Raw genomic sequence first — 25095 nt, forward strand, 5'->3', positions numbered from 1 at the left:
TCGACGTGATGCACCTGACGAAGAATCTTTGTGTGAACCTGCTAGGCTTTATGGGTGTGTATGGAAAGCCTAAGGACACATTTGAAGCACGACAGGACCTGCGTTGTTTGAGAGAAAGAGACAACCTGCATCCAGAGAAGACAGATGATGGACGTCATTACTTATGTCCTGCTAGCTACACTCTAAGCAAAGAGGAGAAGGAAATCATGTTTGAATGCTTAAACAACATCAAGGTACCATCTAGATTCTCCTCGAATATAAAGGGTATTATAAATGTGCCAGAGAAGAAATTCTGTAACTTAAAGTCCCATGCCAGAGTAAAAATGTTCGAGGTCCCAAAAAGCCATTGGAGGGCCGCTTCATCATCTCGGAGTTCAATGTGGATACAGGAGAACGGGGGGGGGGGCGAATAAAATGAAATTTGTGCACCACTGTGGTTACCTTGTACGGGACCGGCTCCCGATTAGTACCCGTGAATGGAAGAAGAAGACCAATGCTCCTCATATCAGTTTTGTCTCCGATCGTGACAAGACGTTAATTTGGAATAATGTCTTGGTACATTTCACGCTCCAAACAGATGGTTATGATGATATAATAGATGGTGATGAATTAATGGAGCGAGTTAGGGATTGGGCAATGAAGAAGATGGACACCCAGTTTCAGACTTGGAAGAAACACCTATACACGACGTATGTCAAGAAGAATATAGCACCAGATTTTACTGTCCTAGGCCTGATCTCAAAGCAGAGGCCCTATTGGGATGAGTTTGTACAGTATAAGACTTCGGAAGAGGGTGTGAGTCGGGTGATAAAGAACCAACGTAATGCCCAACAGAAGACATACCACCATACCTTGGGATCAGGTGGCTACCCGACTGCCATTAAGAAGTGGAACAAAATGGAAGCAGACCTTCTTGCCAAGGGTATCAGACCAGAATCACTCGAGTGGGGAGAACGTGCAAAGAATTGGTTTTTTGGTCATGGGGGAACACTAGACCAGGAGACAGGGAAGTGCGTTTATGGCGCAAGACTGCAAGAAGCAGTAGAAAGATTGTTTTATGCTCAGAGAGCTACTGCCAGTGGTGCGTTCAGGCCCAACAGAGAGAAGGATGAGCTGACATACGCCATCGGGACTATTGAACATGGTGGCCGAACTAGAGGCAAAGGAAGTGTCTCGTGGGAGCATGGATTCCCTCAGGACAGACCTTCCTACAGAAGTCGCCAGAGAAAGAAGGAAGAAGAGGCACAGCGGCTCCAGAGGTTGGAGGAAGCGATGCGTGAAGCACAGGAGCGGGAAAAAAACCTTGAAGCGAGAATGCAGGAGGAAATCAGAAGGCAAGTGCAAATAGCAGTGAGTGCAAGCAAGCAGGCATCAGAGCCAGGAATCAACATTAGCCAATCTGTTCAGTTGAAAAGCAGCTGCGCTTCCACGGAGATACCAAATCAAGGGGACACAGGACTGCGCTTCCCTGTGGACGACGTCACTAAACCTTGTACAATGTGTGAGCTACACATTCCGAAGGAGAATTCCACAATCAAGGTGGCTATCGGTCTTGTTAATCCTATCGACCGAACCAAGACACCAAGGATTCATGGGAATATAATCCAAGAAGGATATGCTACCATCTCGGTAGATAAAGCTGAAAAAGGTTTTAGTGATTTGCCTCTTGACATTCCTAGAGGTGATGGCGAGAAGACTCTAAGAGAAGCAGAGAAGACATTCATTCTATGGCGCAAGCGCTACATCATCATTCCAGGGATGTCGGCTCCACCTCCTCCTGAACTACCTCACCATAGGTACGTGCGGATGAAAACACTACATCATTAATTTGTATTAGCTTAAATAATTAACAATCTGCTCATAATAATATGTCATTCCTTTTTTTGTAGCAGATCCTCCCCCAACCTAAATCCAATTGTTCAATCGCCAGATCATCATAGTGCTCTGTACGATGACATTATGTTGGAAGACGAGGCTGCATCCACACCATCTCCAAGGAGGTCTCCAATGCCATAGCCGCCACCTCTAAGGAGGTCTCCAACGCCGCTGCCAACACCTCCAAGGAGGTCTCCAACGCCTCCACCGCCCCCGCCTACCAAGAAGCCTAGCAAGAGGCCAGCCCCTCAAATGAAGAACCAGTCCCCGCCTGCAAAGAAAGCCACCGTGAAACCAAGGGCTATTCCCAAAATAATATCTGAAGAGAAGGAAGAAGGAACTGATGCATATAAAAAAGACATGTCTAGATTCTATGACAAACTTAAAATGAATCAAGAAGCAAGGAGAAACCCAGAGAAACCGTACTTCTTCGTAGCTCCAGATATTCTAAGAAAAAAGGTGACTTCTTACCAGCAACAACAGCGGGAATCTCGTAAGCCGTCCAAATCAACGTTATCAGACTATGACCGCACTCTCACCAAGTCAATTGAGGCGGCACAGAAAAAGAAGCGGGTAGGGAAAGGAGTTGCCCAACTCGGACAACAAGCGCACCAATCAATCCCCTCACTAGTTGTTGGTAATGAATATGGTTCGAATTTAGGATTAATGCATCAGGCAAACATACATCCGGATATCGATTTGGATCACCTTGGTGAATTTCTTGATGAGACTGGTCTCGACCTTTACCAGATGTTTGGTGATGGAAACATTGAGAGTGCGGCGGAGGTTGATATTTGGAAGAAAAAATTTGTACTAGGCCAGAGTCTATACAACCCTCAAGCCTTATCTGATCTGGGGACGCAAATGTACCTGCTAAACAAGTGGTACATGCAGGCGTCTACCAGTGGAGACTTCTGCGTTGGTGTCAGAATTAGAGACGAACATTGGTTCCGTGGCGATGATGTTATGTATGTTGACTTTGCATAATTTCATCAACTATGCCACCTGACCTCTCTGGACAAAGTTATCATTAGCTGCTATTGCCTGTAAGTAATAATTCTTTCGATCTATTATTAAACTCATCATATGTGTGTATATGTATATAAATTATCCTAACAAGTACTATATATATGCAGATTTATAATGACAGAGCTCAGAAAGGAAGGATGCAATGAAATTGGTTTTGTTGATCCCCATATAATATTCAAAGACCCAATTACTCCAAAGACTAATTGGAAGTCTGAGTCAGAGAGTAACCTCATGAACTTCTTAGTGAACCAACGCCACAAGAAGGATATACTCTTTCCCTATAACTTCAAGTGAGTGTTAATCATGTCGATCATATCCTTAATGGCTCATATGTTGATTCTAGTTAATTAATGAGTGTTATGCGTTATATCCTATAAACACATGCAGCAATCACTGGATATTGATGGACATCGATCTGGTGAAAAGTCACTTGATAATCTATGACTCGATGAGAAAACCACAACAAGACTACCAAGATATGATAGATATTATCCAGAGGTAATTTTGGGATCTCTAGCAACTATATATACACACAAACATGATGATTAACTATATCTGATGACGTGGCAAATTTTTTATTGGGCAGTGTTTGGAAAACCTTTATTGAGAAGCAACACATGGAAAAATGCAAAGCGCCACTGAATGTAATCCCTTTGAAAGTAAGTCCCCTAAATCGCATCATTTTTATTAATTAAACATATAGCTTTCACCGGATCACCAGATTGGATGACAAATCTTTTTCTCGTAAAGTGGTGTCTGAGGCAGGAACAGAGGAACAACTACTGTGGTTACTATGTTTGCAAGTTTATCAAGGTGCTCTCCCAAAGAACTCCTACAGAGAGACTCAAAGTACGTTAAAAATACACTATATATTCATTTAATTATTATTATTGATTGTGTTACTATGTCTTTATATATATATATATGTACATATATTAATTTATTTTCCTTTAATTCAAACATGTAGACTCGATGGCTGGAGAAAAAGGTCATACGGCAAGACCAAATCAAAGCAATTCAAGAGTCTATAGCCAGATTTTTTAATGAGCAGGTCATCGATTCCAAGGGTGAGTTCTACTTCGACCCAACACTACCATTGAAGCCAAGCTAGAGGATGAGAGGAAACTTGTTATGTCACAACAACTGTAATGTAATCTTTTGTAATATATGCACACGAAATAATATAATGTAAAATACACATATGCATGCATGCATGTAAATATATATATATATATATATATATATATATATATATATATATATATATTTCTATGCTTGAATTGTGTGATTTAATACGTTCATTGTGCTTGAACCGAAACATACTATATGCGCGTATAAATGTATAATTAGCAGCGTACAATACGACTTCGAAAACCTATTTTGAAAAGAAAACAAAAAAATAAAAAGAAAAGAAAAAAGAAAAAAAACCTTTAGTCCCGGTACGTATTACCAACCGGGACTAAAGGTGCCGGCCATCATGGTGTTACCCACCGGGACTAAAGGTCCTCCTTTAGTCCCGGTTTCTGACCCGGGACTAAAGGACCCCCTTTAGTCCCGGATGCTTGCTCCCGGATGGGGAACCGGGACTAGAGGGGATTTTCCACCGGGAGTAAAGCTCGGTTCTCTACCAGTGAACTCTTACTCCTACAGTGGAGTGCAGGGCATCTTGCACGGGCCGTGTAGACAACTCTAGCCTAGGCAACGCCATTAGAGCAAGTATAATAAGGGCTACCAGCAGCCTGAATGCTGAGTGGAGGAGAGATAGAAGGAGAGAGAGAGAGAGAGGGGAGAAACGGGTTGTAAGCTTACAGCCGGTTTAGACACAAGAACTAATAAACTCTGTGAGAAAGACAAGTGGGTCATATATTAATAGTGAATATATAACTATTATATGGGTGAACTGAGAAGTAGGCTGTAAGGATTCGAATAGACAGCAGCTGGCTCTATTATTAGGCCATGTTTGGTTCCTGTAGTGCCTCCTAAAATTTCTGTCACATCGAATGTTTGGACACATACATGGAGTATTAAGACCCCGTTTGGCAGGGCTTCTCCACCGGTTTCAGGAGCCGTTTAGAGCCGTTTTCTACCAAACGGGGTAAAGTAAAATAGCTTCACTTGTGAAGCCCCTAAAAATATGCTCTCACAGTGATTTGGGGTGTGATAGAGCTAAAAAAAAAGTGGCTTCTCCTGGCTCCTCCTCCAGGCTCCTAAAAACATGCTCTCACATGGAAGCCATTTTGCCAAACAGTTTACCAAAACCGCTTCAGCTCCACCGGTGGAACTGTTCGTTGAGCTGAAGCCAAATAAAATGGCTTCACTAGTGAAGTAAAGCCCTGCCAAACGGGGCCTAAATATAGACTAATTATAAAACTAATTGTACAACTAATTTTAGTAATGACACACCATCCTATTATTAACCTTGCAGCAGCAGGAGCAGGAGCTGACTCTATTATTAACCTTGCAGCAGCAGCAGCGATGGCGCCCCGACAAGCTAGACTGCCGCAGGTCAGGTCAGGTAGCAGGTGACTGAGCGAGTACTTCCACGCAGGAAACTGTTAGGCCGTTAATGACAGAGATAATGACACACCATCCTAGTAGTATTCTACTAGTAGTTCCCTGATTTTAGTAATGATCTATAGCTTCGTCACGAGCCCATAACACAGACACAGCAGCAGCTGAAGGAGATTACCAATAAGGACAGGTAAATCCACTCAGAAATAAAGGGACGCGACGGGTGTCGGCGGCATCGTTGTCTCGTCTGCCCCTCGCTTGGGGACACCACAGGCCGATGCTTAGAGTAAAGTACAGGGAAGATCCGGGCCGTGCTTAGAGTAAAGTACAGGGAAGAAATTACTGGGTCCTGATGGCCTGTTTTTTTAATCGGGTCAGATTGCCCGCGTCGGAGGGCAGAGCTAGCCGCGGCCGCGACGGCGACGTGATAAATCGATCGCTAGTTGTTGCATTCATGCGTCAGTTGTTGTTGCAGTCAGTTGTAGCGAATACTGTAAAACAGTAAATACCTCCTGCGTTCATGCATGCGTGGGTACGTACGTACGGTGAAATAAATCGAATTTTCCCGGGGGTGAAAGAAGGATTGGAAGATTCCTAATCGATGGCATGCATGGAGCTGTCGTCGTTGCTACACGTAGCCATCAGCAATCAGCAATTGTATACAGCTGTATCCTGCATGTGAGGTGTCCTAAAATTCATACTAGGCCCTTGTTTAGATTGCAAGTTTTTTCACTCTCTTTCCATCACATCAAATCTTTGGACACATGCATGGAGATTAAATGTAGATAAAAAAACAATTAATAACATAGTTTGATTGTAAATTACGAGACGAATTTTTTGAGCCTAGTTAGGCCATGATTGGACAATAATTGTCAAATACAAACGAAAGTGCTACAGTGCCAAATACTGATTTCTAACCCCAATCTAGACAAGGCCTAGTATGTTCCAAGAAATTCGATCTCCTGCATCTGCATGCTTGAGCGCGCGCGGCCAGCAGGCTACGTTTGCTTGATTGAGCATGACGACAGTACGTCGACAGGATCATATTCATATCTGATCGAGACACACCATGTCATTGCCATGCACGGTAGGTATGGGCTCCATCGATCCATCGCATGCAGTGATCCATCTGCACACGTAGGGCCCTAGCTACATATCTGATCGAGTACAATGTTTTTGAACGGCCTGGACAGCTAGCGTGTGCGTGTCTCTATCTCTATATATCGATCAGAGAGGGAGAGAGAGAAAGATTACAAATAATGAAAGAGAGAGAGAGGGAGGGAGAGAGAGATTACTAATAATGTATATATAGCCTAGATTGGTACAGTATAGGTAGCCAATTGCGGGCAGCAGGCTACGTACGTACGCGCGTCAAGGTAGGGTAGGTAGCTGCGTCTTCGTCTACTACTCATTCATGCTCCTTACCAAGGCAAGGCCAGGCGAGCCATGATCCGTCTCATCTCACGCTTCCTCGCCTTGTCAACGTTGCTTGCGGTTGTTGTAAAAAAACCGTTGCTTGCGGCGTACCACTGCCATCCACTTTTACCTACCTAGCTAGCTGTACTCAGCAACAAATAGTACTATTCCTGATCGATCTGGTCATCACGAGTAGTACAAAGTCTAGACCATCTAGGTTGTTTATCCTAATAAGTTAGACTTTCTTAACATTGACTAGGACTTGTACCTATAAAAACATATGCATTATATCTTATAAATAAAAAAACATATATATTGCCAAGACTTTTCCATATGAATTTGTTAATAAGGTTAATCTAGATACAATTTTACATATTACTACTCTCTCTCCGTTCTAGAATAACCGCACATCACATTTCTCTCGAGTCAAAATTTTCTAAATTTGACTAAGTTTATGGAGAATGATATCAACATTTGTATCCTCAAATGAGTCATGGAAATAAGCCACCATTAATACATATTATAAATATTAGTACCTTTTGTTTTATATCTAGTCAACTTTTAAAACCTTTAGTCCCTAAAAAAGTGAGATATACGGTTATTTTTGGACGGAAAGCATATGTATTTAGATATAATGTATATGTAAGTGCATAGTAAAAGTTGTATAAAGAAAAACTAAAACGACTTACAATCGGAACGGAAGAAATACTAGTCAGAGTAAAAAAAAACGACTAAAGTGTTACTAGTAGGATAAATCTATATGCATGGAGTAATATTTGTATGTATCCCGAAGAGGTGGTGGCATGCGGTGCCAAACAGCCCCAAAAGGAAAAGTTAGGTTCATTTCGACGCGACCTTGCTGTGTGCATGCATGCTCTCCTGCTCAGTGACGACTGGCGACCAGCAGACGCTTCCCTTTTGGGGTGCAACCGTGCAAGTGATAGCACTGCTCGCTTTCCACAAACGGCGTCCGATATACAGTAATCTGCATTGGCACGGATCCAAGCCGATGGCGCAAATGCCAAGCAGATCAGATCATGCGGCGTTTGAAGCTTCCACGGCGAGGTGAGGCATGCATTTGCATTAGCGATGGATCGGAGCGGGCAGGCCGGCCAGCGAGACGGACGGACGTGTAGAGCTAGAGAGGCAGATGCCCTTTGACATTTGTGCAGCTTTTGTTTTGACCGAACCCAACAAACGCGCGCCTCCTATGAGATGCGATGCGTGTGGCGTGAGGACGAGGGAAACCGAATGTGTGTAGCAGCAGCCACAAGGGGAATGGGGAGCGCTGCGCTGCGAGCCATTTATGGCCTTGGTCATCTCATCCCTACGGCCCGCCCCCAGCGCAGCAGCAGCAGCAGGAGGAGGCAGGCAGGCGGCCGGCGCCCTTCTCCTCCATCTCCTCATCCTCTCTCTCTCTCTCTCTCTCTCTCTCTCTCTCTCTCCTTCTCTGCCGACTGCACGCGCCGAGCTGACCTGCCAAGGGCGGAGCACTATTAATGGCGGCGTAGCGTAGCTCACCTGCCCCCTCCTTCCCTCCCGCCCTCCTCCGCGCGCGGGCCGCAGAGCGACCGAGCCAGCCAGCGTAAATGCCCCTCCTCGCGCACCACCACCTCCTCGCCCGATCCAATGCCCCATTATTACCGCGACGACCACCCCACTGCTAGCCACTACCGCCACTAGCAAGCCGAGCCAGCGGCCTCCACCTTCCAGGCGACCGGCCGGTCAGCCGGCTAGGATAAATACGCAGCAGCAGCTCGCGTATATCGTCGCGCGCTTCACCTACTTCCTTGCATAGTTCCAGAGCTATAGCTACCTTTGCCTACACACCCATCTTGCTTCTTCAATCCTAGCTCGTCCTCCGCGCGCGCAATGGCGACGACGACGCGGCGGCGTGGGGGTGGGGCGGCGAGCGGTGTGCTGGCGGCGATCGTCGTCGCCGGCGTGCTGCTGCCTGGAGGCGTCTGTGCTGGTGCAGTTGCCGCCGCGGGCGCCGGCGTGGAGGAGTGCGAGGACAGCAGCAGGGCGCGCGGAGACGACCGCGTCGAGGCGCTGCCGGGGCAGCCGGCGGTGGCGTTCGCGCAGTACTCCGGGTACGTGACGGTGAACCGGGGCCGCGGCCGCGCGCTCTTCTACTGGCTCACCGAGGCCGTCGGCGACGCGGCCACCAAGCCCCTCGTGCTTTGGCTCAACGGAGGTCAGTGGCCATCTTCTGCACCTCGCTAGCTATAGGCTATAGCTTCCCATTTCGCCATGCTCCTTTGAGCTGGCCATGCATGTTTTTATTTCGTCTTGCTGCAGTGATCTTAGCTTCTTTTTCATGCAATCATGGTAGTAGCTCGTTTCTTGTTGGTTTTCCCTGGTGAATGATGATGCTGTGTGCATGATATGATCTTATCATCATATACATACTCCTCCTTACTGTCCTCAGTCGGGTTAACTGTTGACCAGGCGTCGGTTAAACTGCCACGAGTCTTTTCATGGGAGGGAAGGGAGCTCTTACCTTTGCTGAGTTTTTGGACTAATTTAAAAAAGGGTATCGCAGTCACACTGTCACAGGCAAGGCAAAGCTTTCCAAAGCTTTTGACACAGACTCCAAAGTTCAAACTCCCTGTCATCTCATCACACGCCTTGCCTCTTGCCTACGGAAAGTGCCATTCTGTTCCTTCTTCTTGTGTGCTACTCCAACTCCAACCTCCTCCTCCTCCTCTGGTGTGATTGTGAATATGAACGCCGTCGTCTAATTCGATGTAAATACTCAAGTAAAAAACAACAACAACAAATACATACTGTAAAAAAGAATTTGCATGAACAACAAGGTCGATGTCGAATGTGTGTGAATTGCATGTGTGATGGTAAATGTACAGTACTGCAACGCAGTAGTAGTAAACGGCGGTAGTAAATGTGCGAAGAGACGTGACCATTGCCTGCCTGTGAAGGCTGAGACCCTGAACAAACATTTACTAGCTGTGATTTGCAGGTGCAGCTGCCTAGTACGTGCAGGCAGTGTTTTGCCCTTTTTGTTTGGCCTCTTGGAATGAAACAGAACAGCCTAGGTGCTGTACTCATTGTTGTCTAGTGTGATACTCCTAGGTAGAGGTAGAAAGGGACAATAAAACCATGATTAGGCTATTTCTAACAACAACACCTAAAATACAAGATACATTCGTACTTTGGGTAGCGCTACAGGCAAAAGGTTCGATACCTATTCGACATCTTCTCCAACAACAAGACCCAAAAGAGAATCCTTTCTGAAAATGAGTTTCCAGGAGAGAGGATACCCATATTTGGGTTGTGTCTCTCAGACAACTCAAAATAGGTCTTCCGTATAGGTACTCTATTGGATGCTGATTTTGGATCTCTCATTACCCATTTTGGGTTTGGATCTCCTCATTGGAGACAGTCTTAGGACCAGGAAACTTCATGTATGGTAATACCAACAGTAATAAACTACTCCTACACAGTACTACTGTAGTAATTAATTAACTGACAAACCTAAGTACACACTGTCTGCATTAGTAGCTCCTATGCCAAAAGGACTGTCGAGCTTTATCATATTTATCACCAGACAGCAGCAGCAGCAGCACTCGCAATGGTGTCGCTTCTGCAGTGTTTGCTTGCTGCTGTACCAGGTTGTCCAGATGCATGCATTGATGCATGTGACACTACTCTACTCCTATATCCAAGTCGAATCCTCTTAATTAACCATGCATGCTAGGAGTATTGCTCTGGGATGGCCGGATGGGCTAGATGGCACGTAGTCCCTCCGTCCACTTAGGAATGTAATTATGTTATCCTGTCGATCAATTGAGCTCAAGTTTATAATAAACAATATTAGCATTTATATTTTTAAATAATTTTATTATAAAAATATATTTTTATAACTAATATAATGATACTTATTTTATATAAAAAATATTTATATTTTTTTATATAAATTTAGTTAAAGTTTATACTGTTGACTACTCATCATCCGAGAATTGCATTTTTTTTTTGACGGAGGAAGTACTCGACTATAATTCTGTCCCATTCTCATGTCTTGCCACTAATAAGCTCCAACAGAAGGTCGATCCAGTTCAGTTATGTCTGTTAATGATCTGCAAATGTGCTCTACTGCCTTAGTGGTATCCAGATATTTGCAGTTGACTCCGGCTGCTAGCTGCGAACAAGGGCGCGCGTGCATTTCTGCATGCTGCATGCACGTCCCCTTGATCTCGCTGACGAAGTGTTATCCCAGCTTTTGGACTCTTGGCATTAAACTCTCTTCCCCCAACTTTCCCAACCTCTTCGTTCGATCTCGTGTCCTTCATGTGGTACCGACACCGCGTTTGCATATGCTCAGGCCATCATTCTTCCATCGCCATCGTCGTCAGGGGTAAGCAAACGGTGATTATTCAGTGTTCAGACTCTCTTCTACCAATTGCTAAGCTCCAACCAGGGGTTCCTTGGATCCCAGTCGATCTGACCGACCATTTGTTAGTAAAACTCTTTCTCTCACCACTGCTGCACCTGCACGTACCTGCGTGACTGTGTAGGCAGCAGCGTTGTCGTCCGCATCACACAGCAGCAGCAGCAGCAGCCGCCATGATATCAACAGTAGTATCGGGAAAAATTCTCCGGATTCCACGTCGCGATGATGCAGCACTCATCGCTCGCTCGCTCGCTCGCTCCCTCCCAGATTCAGAGACGACTCTTCAGTCACTCTGAATGTGAATGACTGAACCTGAAGGCCGCAAATCAGCAGGCAGCGTCCTTTGAGATCGACGCAATCTTAGCCACAGGTGTGTGCAGTACTACTCCTGCATGCGTGATGCGTCCGTGGTGGCCGTGGCCGTGACCGTGACCCGGTGACTCAGCCAAGCTCCAGGTCCCCAGCCGGCCAGCCCTCAGGTCATGTGACGGCGAGCCAGCCGCCTGCCAGCAGCAAGGGGCCCGAGACTGCGGAAACGAAATGATGAAGCTGTGACTGCGTGACTGCCTGCGTCTGCGTCTGCGTGCGTGGTGCCCAACGCCGCCGCAGCGCAGGCAGATGGGAGATGGGGGATCATGGGAGGAGATGGCTGACTGGCTGGCTGGCCCAAAAGGCAAAAGCTGCGTGCAGGGCGGGATGCACCACCTTTGGCTGTTTGTTTTCATCGTGTAATCTCCCGCTGGCCGCTGCTGGTGCTGGAGTCGCCGTCGCCCAGCCCCCAGCCCCCAGCCCCAGACGATTATTCTTATTCCCTTTGCTTCGCCTCCTGTCATCATCGCCGACGCTCCCGCCCGGTAAAAAAGGCCACGGGCTAAACACCACCAAGTGCCCTTGCCCCACATTCCCACAACCACAGGGCATGCCTCTGCCTGTGGCTGTGGAGTGTGGCATCGGCACTGGCAACTTGACATGGCAACGCACAGGCACACCAGCTTGCTCTCTGTGTCACTGTGTGTGCGTATGTGTACCCTTCGTGGTGCGTGGCTGTACTGCACACATGCAGGGCTCGCAGGGACTGTGGCCTTTTACCTGCCACTGGGTCTCCTAGCACATAAAAGGAAACCACGTACCGTGCTTACAGTACACCGCAATGGTATGGCGCGAGGGAGGGAGAGTGAGGGCCAGGGCCAGGGCCATGCCCGCGCGACACGCACTGGCAGGCGCACAGCCACGGGCTGCAGTGCAGGCACACCATGGATCTCGTCTCCCTGGGTTCCACAGCTGCCTTGCCACCATCGAACGGACGGCTATGGCTTGGTCTCTTTGACTTGGTGCCTGCCGTGCCTTGGGAAATGCATGCCATGCGATGCGCCTGGGCTGCGGTGATTGCAGAGCGCTGAACGGCCGGTGCACGCCTCTGAGCTGAATGCGACCTGGACCGCCCAACTTCTCTCGCTTTTTCCTTAGTGCTGCGACTGTCATATATTGGGGGATTTGGAAGCCAGCCTAGATGCCTACTAGTGCTAGTGCAATCGTTAGAGCTATCTCTATCTATCTGCTCAGCATCATTAGGGAGCGCAACTTTGGGTCTCGGCCGCCAGTCATGCCATGCTGCAGCGAGACATGCATGCTGAACAGATGAGATGACCAAAATATTCCCGATTTGACGTGCCAACAGACTCTTGAATTCTTGTCTGCGAGAACGAGAACGAAACGGAATGTCATATCGTAGATGTTCTGTCTGCCATTAAGTTTCTGTTTACTGTATTTCTCGTGGCTGAAGAACAGCGAACAACGTAATGTCGAGCAACGAACAGCAGTGATCATGCAATTCTGATGGTTTATTTGCCAGGTCCTGGATGCTCATCGGTGGCGTATGGAGCATCGGAAGAGATCGGCCCGTTCCGGATCAAACCAAACGGGACAGGGCTGTTTCTGAACAAGTACTCTTGGAACAGAGGTAAGGTCACTGATGGGGAAAATATGAACATTCTTAACATCAACTTCTGTATTATCGGTCACTCATGGGAAGATTGGGAATATGATATCCATTGTTGCAGAGGCAAACCTTCTCTTCCTCGAATCGCCTGCAGGAGTCGGCTTCTCCTACACGAACACCACTTCGGATCTCAAGACAACGGGCGATGAGAGGACTGGTAATAATCCGTCGCTGGGCCTTTTAGTAGCTGTCAAATTTTGATGACTGGATCACTAATTCAGTAGCAGTTGTCAAGTAGTCTCAATTGATGTCAACTGTGAAATGTGAATTGGCTGCAGCTCAAGATGCGCTGCAGTTCTTGATCACCTGGATGTCACGGTTCCCACAGTATCGGCACCGAGATTTCTACATAGCTGGAGAAAGCTACGCCGGTAAGTCTCTCAATAATGCATCCAGTGTTCTGATTTTTAACGCACTAGAAGAAAATACTAGCAGTCTAAAAGTTTTACTGCTGCAATTTGTTCTTATTTCCGCACTTGATTCCAGGCCACTACGTTCCACAATTGGCAAGGAAGATTGTTGAGTACAACGAGGCTTCGCCTAACCCCTTCATCAACCTGAAGGGGATCCTTGTGAGTATCTTCAAACATGAGCAGGCTCTAGTGTAATCTAAGTAAAAAAAAAAAAAAAAACTGCCACAGTATTTTTCACTGGCTCCAAATGTGAGTGAATTTACCTTGCAACATTTTCGGTACTCACTCGATCAGGTGGGCAACGCGGTCACTGACAACTACTACGACAACATCGGCACGGTCACCTACTGGTGGACGCACGCCATGATCTCTGACCGCACCTACAAGGCCATCCTCAAGTCGTGCAACTTCAGCAGCAGCAACATCTCGCGCTTCTGCAACCGCGCCATGAACTACGCCATGAACCAGGAGTTTGGGGACATTGACCAGTACAGCATCTACACACCGTCGTGCGTGGCAGCCAGGTCCAACGCCACCGTACTGAGGTTCAAGAACACCCTCATCCGCCGGCGGTCCTTCGGCTACGATCCCTGCACGGAGACCTACGCCGAGAAGTACTACAACAGGCTGGACGTGCAGAAGGCAATGCACGCAAACACCACGGGGATCCCCTACAGATGGACTGCCTGCAGGTTCCGCAGCTTGTTTTCGTTTCTTGTTATGATTTGTTCAGCCATTAGAGTGGCACTGAATGTGTTTTTTGTTATCTCCTAATAACACTGACAGTGATGTGCTGATCAAGACATGGCAAGATTCAGAGTTCTCCATGCTGCCGACGTACAAGAAGCTGATGAAAGCAGGACTGAGGATATGGGTGTTCAGGTAAGCTGAAGAATCTCTGAATCTGAAATGGGCAACTTATACTTGATTGATGCATCCGAGAAGTTTTCAGTGAGCATAACACTATGTGACTTGATGAAACTGCAGCGGTGATACAGATTCAGTCGTCCCGGTGACCGCGACAAGGTTTGCGATCAGTCATCTTGGTCTGAAGATCAAGACCCGCTGGTATCCATGGTACTCAGCTGGACAGGTACTGAACTTGAAATTGCTGTTTAAGCAATCTTGATGTTGTTGCTGTAATGTGTTTGAGTTTGAGGTGCATCTTGTCTTGTGTATGTGCAGGTAGGAGGATGGTCTGAGGTGTATGAAGGGCTCACATTTGCGTCAGTGAGAGGTGCAGGGCATGAGGTGCCATTGTTTCAGCCCAGCAGGGCATTCAGGATGTTCCGGTCGTTCTTAGCCGGGGAGCCATTGCCCAAGTCCTGAATGTGTTTACCTGATGATGTCTAGCTACAGTCTGAAGAAAATGTAAAAGATGGATGAGAAGGTGATTCGGGGAGCGTAGCGTTCACAAGTAGAAAATAACTTGTTGATAGGCGTGCAGTTCATAGCCGAGGAGTGATTGATTGGTGTTGGAAAAAGGATGTAGAGAATAAGGATGGTTATGCTATGCCATGGAAACCCATGAGCATTGCTATGATTAGCGAATAAATTTCAGTGATCTCACTCTCAAATGCTTATGTTATGTTATACCATGGAAACCCATGAGCATTGCAATGATTACTGAATAAACTTCAATGATCTCACTCTCAAATCAAATGTGTTTCAATGATCTTTGCTGCCCATTTTCAGCAGCAGTGTTTCGGGTACTACTATTATCTGCAAAATGAGGGCAAAAGGACATCATCTCATCTCTGGAGTGTGCAGCAACAATTGGACCTACTGCTTCGAGTAAATTTCAGCACTATTAACCAGTTCTCGAGAATTAGATACTCTTATCCCCTGACACGCTTGTTCAGATAAACAGCCCCCCATGGTCATTGGAGAATGAAGGTAATTAGGGAGGATTATGGGAATTAAAAAAGGCAGATCTTTTAGCAGTTCTCACTCCCACCCTATGCACTAAGAAGTATCACCAAACCCAGGTAGTCTGAAGTCTGAACTGAAGTTGGCAGATCACAACCAGAAAACAAAAAACCTAAGACGAGGCTAAACAGCGTAGCATTAGTTTCATGTTTTGTGAAATTTCATGATTAGAACATAACTCAACAGTGAATTTGTACTCCGCCGAACAATGAAATAACAAACCAAACCAGAGTGGAGAACTGGTCTGCAAAATTTGCTCCTTTGCTCAACCTAAAATAGCATGCATACCACAATACCACCACCTTACTCGATTCACCAAACAATAATCTGCAATTGATAATCACTGATGAGTCAGCTAACCAACACTAGCTACATATGGCCTACTTTTATAGCCTTCCAAAAGATGACAAACCATCTTCAGAGCTTAATAAAGCAAATCCAAATAAAAAAGTGCATAACCAATCCACTGCAACTCTAAATCATCACTGTATGTAGAAGCAATCTTTGACACCCCCTCCGCAAGCACAACAGAAAGGGACAAAAGGATGACTACAAGTATACTGACAATAATCTATGAAGAACAACCAAAGTTTGATGAAAGATCTGCTGAGCAGGTGTAAGGACATTTGCAGGAGAGTTCACAAGCTCTCATCCGAATTTCATACCCAACGAAAGATCATTAGCGTACTGAAGTTTCTGATCCACCTCCGTACCAGAACCCAGTACAATAATATCAGCCTGTTTCAGGTGCACCTTTTTTGATTCAGACTTGTTTCTGCTGTCCTCGTACAACCCCAGCATGGTCCTGCGATTCAGACTGGGAGAAAATTCAACATCAATCCAATGCACTCCATAACCATCCTCCTACCAGTGCATGCACAAGATGCACCTCAAACTCATAGAAATTACGGTAACAACAGGAAGATTGCTTAAACAGCAATGGCAAGTTCAGTACCTGTCAAGCTGAGTACCATGGATACCAGCCGATCATGATCTTCTGACCAAGATGACTGATCACAAACCTTGTCGAGGTTACTGGGACGATTGAATCTGTATCACCACTGCAGCTTTGTCAAGTCACATAGTGTTATGCTCACTGAAAACTTCTTGGATGCATCAATCGAAGTGAAGGACACTGGAATATGTTCCTGTGGATCAGCAATGACAGTGAAAAACTTACCGGTTTAACTTTCTCCAGCTATGTAGAGATCTCGGTGCCAACACTGCGGTCCAGCTGATCAAGAACTGCAGTGCCACTTGAGCTGCAGCCAATTCACATTTCACAATGGCCATCATGTGAGGCTTACTTGATAACTGCTAGTGATGTTGTAGTTTGAAGATTCAGTCATCATAATTTGACAGCTACTAAATGGCCCAGGATTACCAGTCCTCTCCCATTGCCCGATGTCTTGAGATCCGAGGTGGTGTTTGTGTAGGACTGTAGGAGAAGCCGACTGCAGCAGGCGAGTCCTGAAGGCAATTCAAGGAAGAGAAGGTTTGCCTCTGCAACAATGGGTATTCCAGTTCTTCTGATCAGTGGCAGACAGTACATCACTTGATGTTAAGAAAGTGTCACCCTGTTCGCTTGAGCTGCTTATCAGCCATGGTACAACAAAACAGCATCAGCCGGCTTATCAGCTGCAAAAAACCATCAGCCAAACTCCTTACTCCTTACCTCTGTTATGAGTACTTGTTCAGAAACATCCCTGTCACGTTCGGTTTGAACCAGAATAGACCGATCTCTTCTGATGCTCCATACGACGCAAATGAGCATCCAGGACCTGGCAAACCATCAGAATTGTATCGCTGCTGTTCAGTGCTCAACATTAGGGTGTTCATTGTTCTTCAACCACAAGAAATACAATCCAGATGCAGTAAAGATAAACCAAATGACAAGCAGAACAGCTATGATATGATGTTCCGTTTGCAGAAAAAAACTCAAGAGTCTGTTGGCACGTCAAATCGGGAATGATTTGGTCATCTGTTGAGCAAGTGTCGCTGCAGACCTGCAGTATGGCATGACTGGCGGAGACCCAAAGTTGAGCTCCCTAATGATGTTGAGCAGTGAGCACAAAGATAGATAGCTTTAACGATTGCACAACAGCACAAGTACTGCAAGCATCTAGGCTGGCTTCAGAAGCATATAGATAAGATATATAGTAATGTGGCTGTACAAGTTCCAAATCCCCCAAGATAAGCACTAAGTAAAAGTCAAACCTAATCGAAGGTATTTCCAACTATGAACGAACAAGTAATACCATGCACCCTTGTTCATCATCATCTTGGGAGGAATAAGATGGTTTCTCCTGGCTTCGTCTCGAAGGAATGATAATTAGTGGCGAAGAAGAAAGCGCTCGAGGCCGACCTTGGATCCAGTGGCCTTAATATCAGCTTGCACCTGCTCCCGGAACTCGGCGTAGGTGAAGGGCCTGTACCGGCCTCTAGCGCGGCTGATGACGGCGTCGTCCCGCGGGAACGCGAAGTAGCAGAGCGAGAGCCTCTCCGCCGCCTGGCTCGCCGCCACCCGGTGGCGCACGCTGCAGTACGCATCGCCGCTGATGGCCCGTGCCATGTCGCCAAGGTTTACCAGCAGCGTGCCCGTCTCGCCGGCTCCCGGCGCGACGTCGCGCCACGCGCCGTCGTGGAGCACCTGCAGGCCGCCGACGGCGTCCTGGTTGATGACGGAGAGCACGGAGCTGTCAGTGTGGGCCTCCATCCCGAGGCGCCCGGGTTCGGGGCATCGCGGGTAGCGGTACACCCGCAGTAACCCGTCGCGCTCCGCGAGGTAGGTCGACGCCTGGCCCGCTCCGAGGCCCAGCGGCGCGGCGAGCGCGTCGAAGAGCGCCCGCGCCACCCGCGCCATGTGCGCGCCGTACTCCGCCGCGAGGTCGAGTAGGTCCCCGAGCGGTGCGGGCTGCTGGTGGCCCACCCCCAGGGCGACGTGGAAGCCCTCGACCCAGTTGACATCCCGAACGCGGAGCGAGAGCGCCGGCGTGCCCCAGAAGTAGCCCGGTTGCGCGCGCTTGTCGCTGAACGGCGCCCCGGCAAGCGCGTCCCGCGCCGTCGCGAAGAGGCGCGCGGAGAGCTCCGCGGGGACGCCGTGGTTGGCGAGGCGGAACACGCCGAGTCCCCGGCACGCCGCCGCCAGCGCCTCCCCCGGAGCCTCCAGGTCCACGGTTGGGAGCTCCAGCTCGCCACCGTGCGGCACCTCCTGCTCCTGCTCGTGGATGTGGCCTCCATCCTCCTCCTCTAGGAGAGGGAACGGCGGGCACGACGGGTCCGCCGTCGCCGCCGCCGCCTGTGACTCCGATCCCGGCGCCATCTCCTTGGTCGATCGACACGGCGCCTCGCTCTGCTTGGCTTCCTCCTGTGCGTGCTCCTTGGCTGCTGAAGTGCAATGCCCACCTCTGCTTGGATTAGATCTCTAGCTTGGATCCACCGGCAGAGGACGAGAGGAAGAATGCAGCTATCAGGTTACTAGTTGGAGCAGGAGCAGGTAGATCTGACTCGTCTGCTGACGAAGTCTCTGCTCTTCTCGTCGCCTGCTGACGTCACGGGCGAGGATCAGCTGACAGTGACAGACAGGATCAGGTTCAGAGTTCAGGCCGTGTTCGGCTGGCTTTAAGCCGCCGGCCGAATCACGAAATCACTCTTCACGTGCTGTCCTGTCCTGTTAGAATAGTATTTTCTTCTCACAGCAATTAGTCCTGAGAGTATTATTCAGAAACTCTTTGCATGGCCATTCAGAAACTCTCACCTAATGCCTGTCCTCCGATGCCGAGGTTTTCAGTTCAGTTTGGCATGCATCACATCCTGTCCGGCACTTGTTTCTTCACAAGCAATTTCTGTGGATCACATCACACTGTGCTATGTGATAGCTCATGAGCTGAGTGTGACATAGAAGGCCTATGCTATACATGCTCCTAGATGGATGGATGCATTCAACAGCCTGAGCGGATTGCAAATTTGCAATAATGCAACAGTGATCTGCTCACGATACAACATTTTGTTGCAGGAATGATTGACGGGTGCTCGATGTTCAGCTTGAGCTAGCATGAAATCTTAGTTGATGAGTGATTGACTGGTGCTGGAAGGACGTAGAGAATAGGCCTTATTTAAAAGTTTTGGGATGTCTCGTGAAATGTCATATGGGGCTGTCGTATGGAATGTTCGGATACTAATAAAAAAATAAATTACAGAATTCGTTAGTAATCCGCGAGACGAATTTGTTAAGCCTAATTAATCCGTCATTAGCACATGTGTTACTATAGCACCACATTGTCAAATCATAGCCTGATTAGGTTTAAAAGATTCGTCTCGCAAATTAGTCGCAAACTATACAATTAGTTACTTTTTAGTCTATATTTAATACTCCATAAATGTGTGATATGGAGTAAACTTTATGGGAGGAACTAAACGAGGCCTAAGGATGGTTAGTATGTTGTTATGCCATGAAAACCTTTGAACATTGCAATGATTAGCGAATAAATTTCAATGATCTCATCTCACTCTCAAATGCTTATGTTATGCCATGGAAACCCATGAGCATTGCTATGATTAGCAAATAAATTTCAATGATTTCACTGTAAATTTGTTTCATCGCAACACAGTTTGCACATTGTGATTTTTTTTCCCCTGCCGTAAGACTCAAGCATTAACACATTACAAGTAAACTCATATCCCTCAACATGACACACCATTCTTTTAGGGAACACTCGCCATTCATTTTATTCTCTGGGGAAACAGGTAATTGGTTCGCTGATCATCGGAACAGCATGCAAAAACACGGCAGCTAATCTAAGAGTCCCATCCCACCTGCTGTATGAATCTTCGCCGCAGCAACATCTTCAGAGATTCAGACATTAAACCCCTCAGCACGGAGGCATCGCTTGTCAGCTTCGATCCACTTGGTGCAAGCAGATTCACCATGCTCGACGATGCACTCATCTCTCAACCTCTTTGTATCAGGGCACGCCCAGCATATCTTCTTCTTTTTTCGGCTTCGATTCAGTACCAGGAGCTGCGGCGGCAGCAGATGACCCTCAGTTCACGGCTGGGATTTCAAGTGACAGCACGGCCGCAGGCAGTGGGGCTTCAGCGGTGCCCATTTTCAGCAGCAATGTTTCGTGTACTATTATTATCTGCAAAATGAGGGCAAAATTAAGGGCATTATTCTCCGCATTGCCAGGGCAAAAATTTCCATAATCTCATCTCTCGAGTGTACAGCAACAATTGGATCAAGTGATCAACTGCTTCGAGTAAAATTTCAGCAGTACTAACCAGCTCTAGAAATTAGATACTCTTATCCCCTCAGACGCTTGTTCAGATAAACAGTTCCACATGGTCATTGGAGAATGCAGGGAATTAGGGGGGGGGGGGGGGGGGGGGGGGGGGGGGGGGGGGTGTTATGGGGATTAAAAAAAGGCAGATTTTTTTAGCAGTTCTCACTCCCACTCTATGCACTCTCAAGTATCAGCAAACCCAGGTAGTCTGAAGTCTGAATTGAAGTTGGCAGATCACAACCAGAAAACGAAAAAATCTAAGACAAGGCTAAACAGCATAGCGTTCGTCTCATGATTTGTGAAATTTCATGATTAGAAGATAACTCAGCCGTGAATTTGCACTCCGTCCCACAATGAAAGAACAAGCCAGAGTGGTCTACTGGTGCCAGCAAAATTTGCTCCTTTGCCCAACCTAACATAGCATGCATACTACAGCCTTACTCGATTCACCAAACAAGCAACAATTGAGCAGCAGACTTTTTAATCTTCTAGCGGAACTAGGTTTATCAATCAAGGTCATATACAACTTGAGTGTCAACTTGAATATGTCATGTGCTCACTACCGTTGCCTTCTGAAGTTGTCATGCAAATGGATAAAAGTCAACAGTCCTTTCTCTGGTCTGGAGACTGCACCTTCCTAATGTCTATTTGCCTGGGAAAAGGTTTGCTCGTCCAAGGATCTTGATGGTCTCGGCATTAGGGGTTTGGGGATCTAAGAATGCCTGCCTGCTACTGAAGTTGATTCATAGAGTCCACTGTGTGGAAAGCTCGGCATGGGCAATCTGGAGTCGACGACATGCTTTGCCTGGCGACCCTGGAGGTCCTGCGATCCTTGCTACCGCTTTATCAAGCCATCACTATGGTGCACGTCAATGATGGGCGGGACAAGCTCAACGTTTGGATCAGCAATGATGCATTGGCTGACCGATTCATTGTACTCAGCATGGGAGCACTGTCAGTCAGGTAGTGGCCTTGGGGATTTGACTCCTCCTGCGTCTATCGCCTCAGGCCTAAATGGAACTGTATGAAGTGCTGAGATCATCACAGATGTCTCGCTGACCAATGAAGCTGACTACAGATTGAGCCTGTTCAGCACCATGCCCAGGAAACTCGACACCACAATGCTATACAGGCTGCTGCAGTCCCAGGCGGGCTGCCCTACCCAAGCTGCCACTTTTTATGGAGAAACGCAACGCCACCAAAGAGTGCTTTCTCTGGCTCCTGATGCAAGCAAGAATTCAGTGCAAAGTTGTTTTATACAAGAAGGTTGTGGACAGAGCATCTGCGGATGTGCAGAGGAAACTGCATCACAGGCCATTAGTGGGTCAAGCCTAATGATTGATATGGACTCAAATATCGCGGCCCATGAACTACACAATGTCAGCCTGCCCCCACATGTGCCACGGGAACATTTCAACGCCTTTGTCGTGCTGTGCTACTAGTAGTTATAGAAAAAGAAGAAATGGAGTTGCATTAAGAACAAGGCTACTTCCCTTAGGCAATTCCTTGCTCTTGCAAAAAAAATGAAGCTATGATTTGGAGATGCAGGTTGCCAAAGAAAGACAAAAGGGTAGTGGATAGCTGCCTAGCTGTCAGCAGTGTAAAACAAAATGTGAGCGGCTGATTGTAACATTTTTGAACAATCACAGGTGCCGTTTTCGGGCCACCATGAAATGAATCAGGTTTTGTTCGGTCTGGTGGAGAATGGAGGGGATTGAAAGGGATTAAATCTTCTACAAATCAAAATCCCTTGATCCCCTTTGATCCTCTCAAAACCCCCTTTGATACCCTCCAACCGTCTTGGGTAAAAGATTATGCAACACACTAGCTCATTAGTAGGCTGCAGTGTTCGACAAGTCGATGTTCCATGGCTGCCTAGTGATACGGCGTGGACGTCTAGGGGATCGCAGAGGAGAACGGAGGAGCAGCTGTGATTGAGAATTGGAACGGAGAGGGTAGCGAGGTAATGGCGTGGTGGGGGAGTCGCCGGCGGCAGCGGCTGAACCGCGCGCAGCCACCGTCGAAGAGGAACCCCACCCGCTTGGGAGGATTCTATTCTTCTTCGATATCTGATTACATTCCTTAAGAGTCACCTTTATAGTTCAAGTGCTTTCCTAACAAACCAAAGCTGAGATCCTAAAAATCCTCCTGATTTATTGACTTTCTAAACAACTAAAGGCGTCTTAGCCACTGCTGGCCGTGGCACGCCTGGCCCTGAGCCAGTACTGCCGGCCTACGAAAGAGTCCACAACACTAGGCGCGCCACTAGGCGAAGGGGTCCCGCGAGGCCTAGGAGGGTAGGCACGCGGCGCCTCCAATGTGATAGGTGGCGCTTCCGTGGCGATAGCAAAAGCTTAGGGAAAAGCCAACTCAAGAGAATAGCAAAAGCTTAGGGCAATAGCTTGATGTGTTATAGTCTTGCAATGCAGTGACCTATGCGCAAAACAGGGCTAGTTTACTGGGGCTCAACGTGGGATAATAAGAAAGAACATATATAAATTGCCATTTCACAAATCGATGTGTTAACAAAGAAACATATGATTTGAACTGCATGCATTTGACTATGATAGGGCTAACTAGAGGAAGCCAAACACGCCATAGCTTATAATGGAATAAACACAAACAAAACAATGATGCAAACAGCATCTAAGAAAAGGATGAACAAAAATAATAGAAGACAAGACTTTACTTAGAACTTTGCTCTAGTTTAATTAATTACTATGTAGTACAACTTATGCCAGCTTATATATGTAAAAAGAACGTAAGTTAGCTTATGTAAATATATGAATGCACATAGTAAAATAGCAATAAGGAGACAGACTAACCTAGAGGATTTACCCACCATATTTGTTGAATTAAATATTTTGTCATCTACTGAAGATCGCTGTCCTTTTGGCTTGTTGAGTGTCCCAGGGCATTATTATTTTCATCAATACTGTGCAGTTTTGCTTCAAGAAGGGCAAGTGACAAGTCCAGTTTCACTATATTCCTGGAAATTCATATATCTTTTATCAGGATAGGCATGTGAAACCATTAATTTTATCAGGATAGGCATGCGAAACCATTAGGATTTAGGATATGTATAGTGGCTAACATATTTTAGTAATAATCAAGTAAGAAGAACTTAGACAGAACATTGCATATTTTCAGTGTGGCAGGAAAGTCTAGTCATGAGACACAAAGCTGATGCTACTTACAATTCCAAATTTAGAGGTACCAAAAATATACATCAGAAACTTCGAATCCTAAACAGTCGCCACAGTGCAAATAAACTCCTCACCCACAAAGAACCTTATTTTGTATTCTTTACTACAAAAAAAAGTCCAGGGGGAACAGAAAAAAGAGCATTTAACTTCATACTATAGCAGATAAAGCACCATCAAATCCCCGTGAAATTACCAAATGCCAACAAGAACTTATCAGCCACTAATCTGTTACTCTGATCAAGTGATGTAAGCTCTTGAACAAAGAGATTGAGTATTAAAACTACCTTCTTAGAAAAAAAAAAAACTAACAATTTCAACACGAGTTCTCTAATGTCAAACAGGAATTCGACATTCCCCAAACAGATAACAGAACCATTATCCAAAATTTCTTCCTAACAAAAATCAGTAATTCCACTAATGAACCGAAGAAACAAATTGCATTCAATTCAACTAGGGACAACTGACGTCAATTCCTCAACATCTTAAGTTCTCATCAAGAAAGAAAATAAAATCCATAGAAGATCCACGAGGACGAGTAGCTGTTGACCAACAACCCACAGACAAATCAAACTTCTTTACCTGTGGAGTAGCGCGAGCTTGTCGTCGCATAGCGCGGCGAACGAATTGAGGAACTCCACCGTGTTTGCTATGAACATGTTCACCTGCGGCGCAGGCAAGACACGCAGAGCAATCAGACACGGCCAAAAGGACAAACAGCTTCGCTTAGGGCTAGCAACCGTCACATATGGAGGAAGGCTGGAGAGTAACGGGGAAGGAGAGACGGACCAGGTAGATGGTCCTCTGGTCGGACACCGCGATGGCCCTCACGCCCTCCACATCGTCTTCGGCGACGGTATCTTCCGCCAGCGCCGGCAAGCGGCCGGGAAGGCTCGCCGCCGCCGATCTAAGCTGATTTAGCATGGCTTCTTGAGGCAGCGAGGGGGGAGGGGGGAGGGGGGCGATCTCCGGACTGGTATGGGTGCCGCGCCGCCGAAGGAGGGGGTAATGACGAAGCCGGCGGCGG

At 46.9% G+C, this 25095-nt stretch overlaps 3 protein-coding genes across 3 annotated transcripts; 1 reads left to right on the plus strand and 2 right to left on the minus strand.

The window, feature by feature from the left end:
- Positions 1-8279: 8279 nt before the first annotated feature.
- On the plus strand, positions 8280-15306 carry LOC136467903 (serine carboxypeptidase 24-like). Its single transcript, XM_066466716.1, has 9 exons — positions 8280-9028; positions 13095-13202; positions 13303-13398; positions 13520-13612; positions 13728-13813; positions 13949-14346; positions 14441-14536; positions 14642-14747; positions 14840-15306. The coding sequence occupies exons 1-9, from the start codon at positions 8704-8706 to the stop codon at positions 14981-14983; spliced, it is 1452 nt and encodes a 483-aa protein (XP_066322813.1). The 5' UTR covers positions 8280-8703; the 3' UTR covers positions 14984-15306.
- A 2405-nt stretch (positions 15307-17711) lies between these two features.
- LOC136464692 (gibberellin 2-beta-dioxygenase 6-like) lies at positions 17712-19226 on the minus strand. Its single transcript, XM_066463651.1, has one exon. It carries the CDS (start codon positions 18903-18905, stop codon positions 17916-17918), a length of 990 nt encoding a protein of 329 aa, XP_066319748.1. The 5' UTR covers positions 18906-19226; the 3' UTR covers positions 17712-17915.
- An 884-nt stretch (positions 19227-20110) lies between these two features.
- Positions 20111-25095, minus strand: LOC136467904 (uncharacterized). The gene is made up of 4 exons (XM_066466717.1): positions 24858-25095; positions 24651-24733; positions 23691-23854; positions 20111-20724 (listed from the first exon to the last, which is right to left on the minus strand). Exons 1-3 carry the CDS (start codon positions 24990-24992, stop codon positions 23737-23739), a joined length of 336 nt encoding a protein of 111 aa, XP_066322814.1. The 5' UTR covers positions 24993-25095; the 3' UTR covers positions 20111-20724; positions 23691-23736.

The sequence above is a fragment of the Miscanthus floridulus genome, chromosome 7 (genome assembly GCF_019320115.1).
Source record: "Miscanthus floridulus cultivar M001 chromosome 7, ASM1932011v1, whole genome shotgun sequence".
Lineage (NCBI taxonomy): Eukaryota > Viridiplantae > Streptophyta > Magnoliopsida > Poales > Poaceae > Miscanthus > Miscanthus floridulus.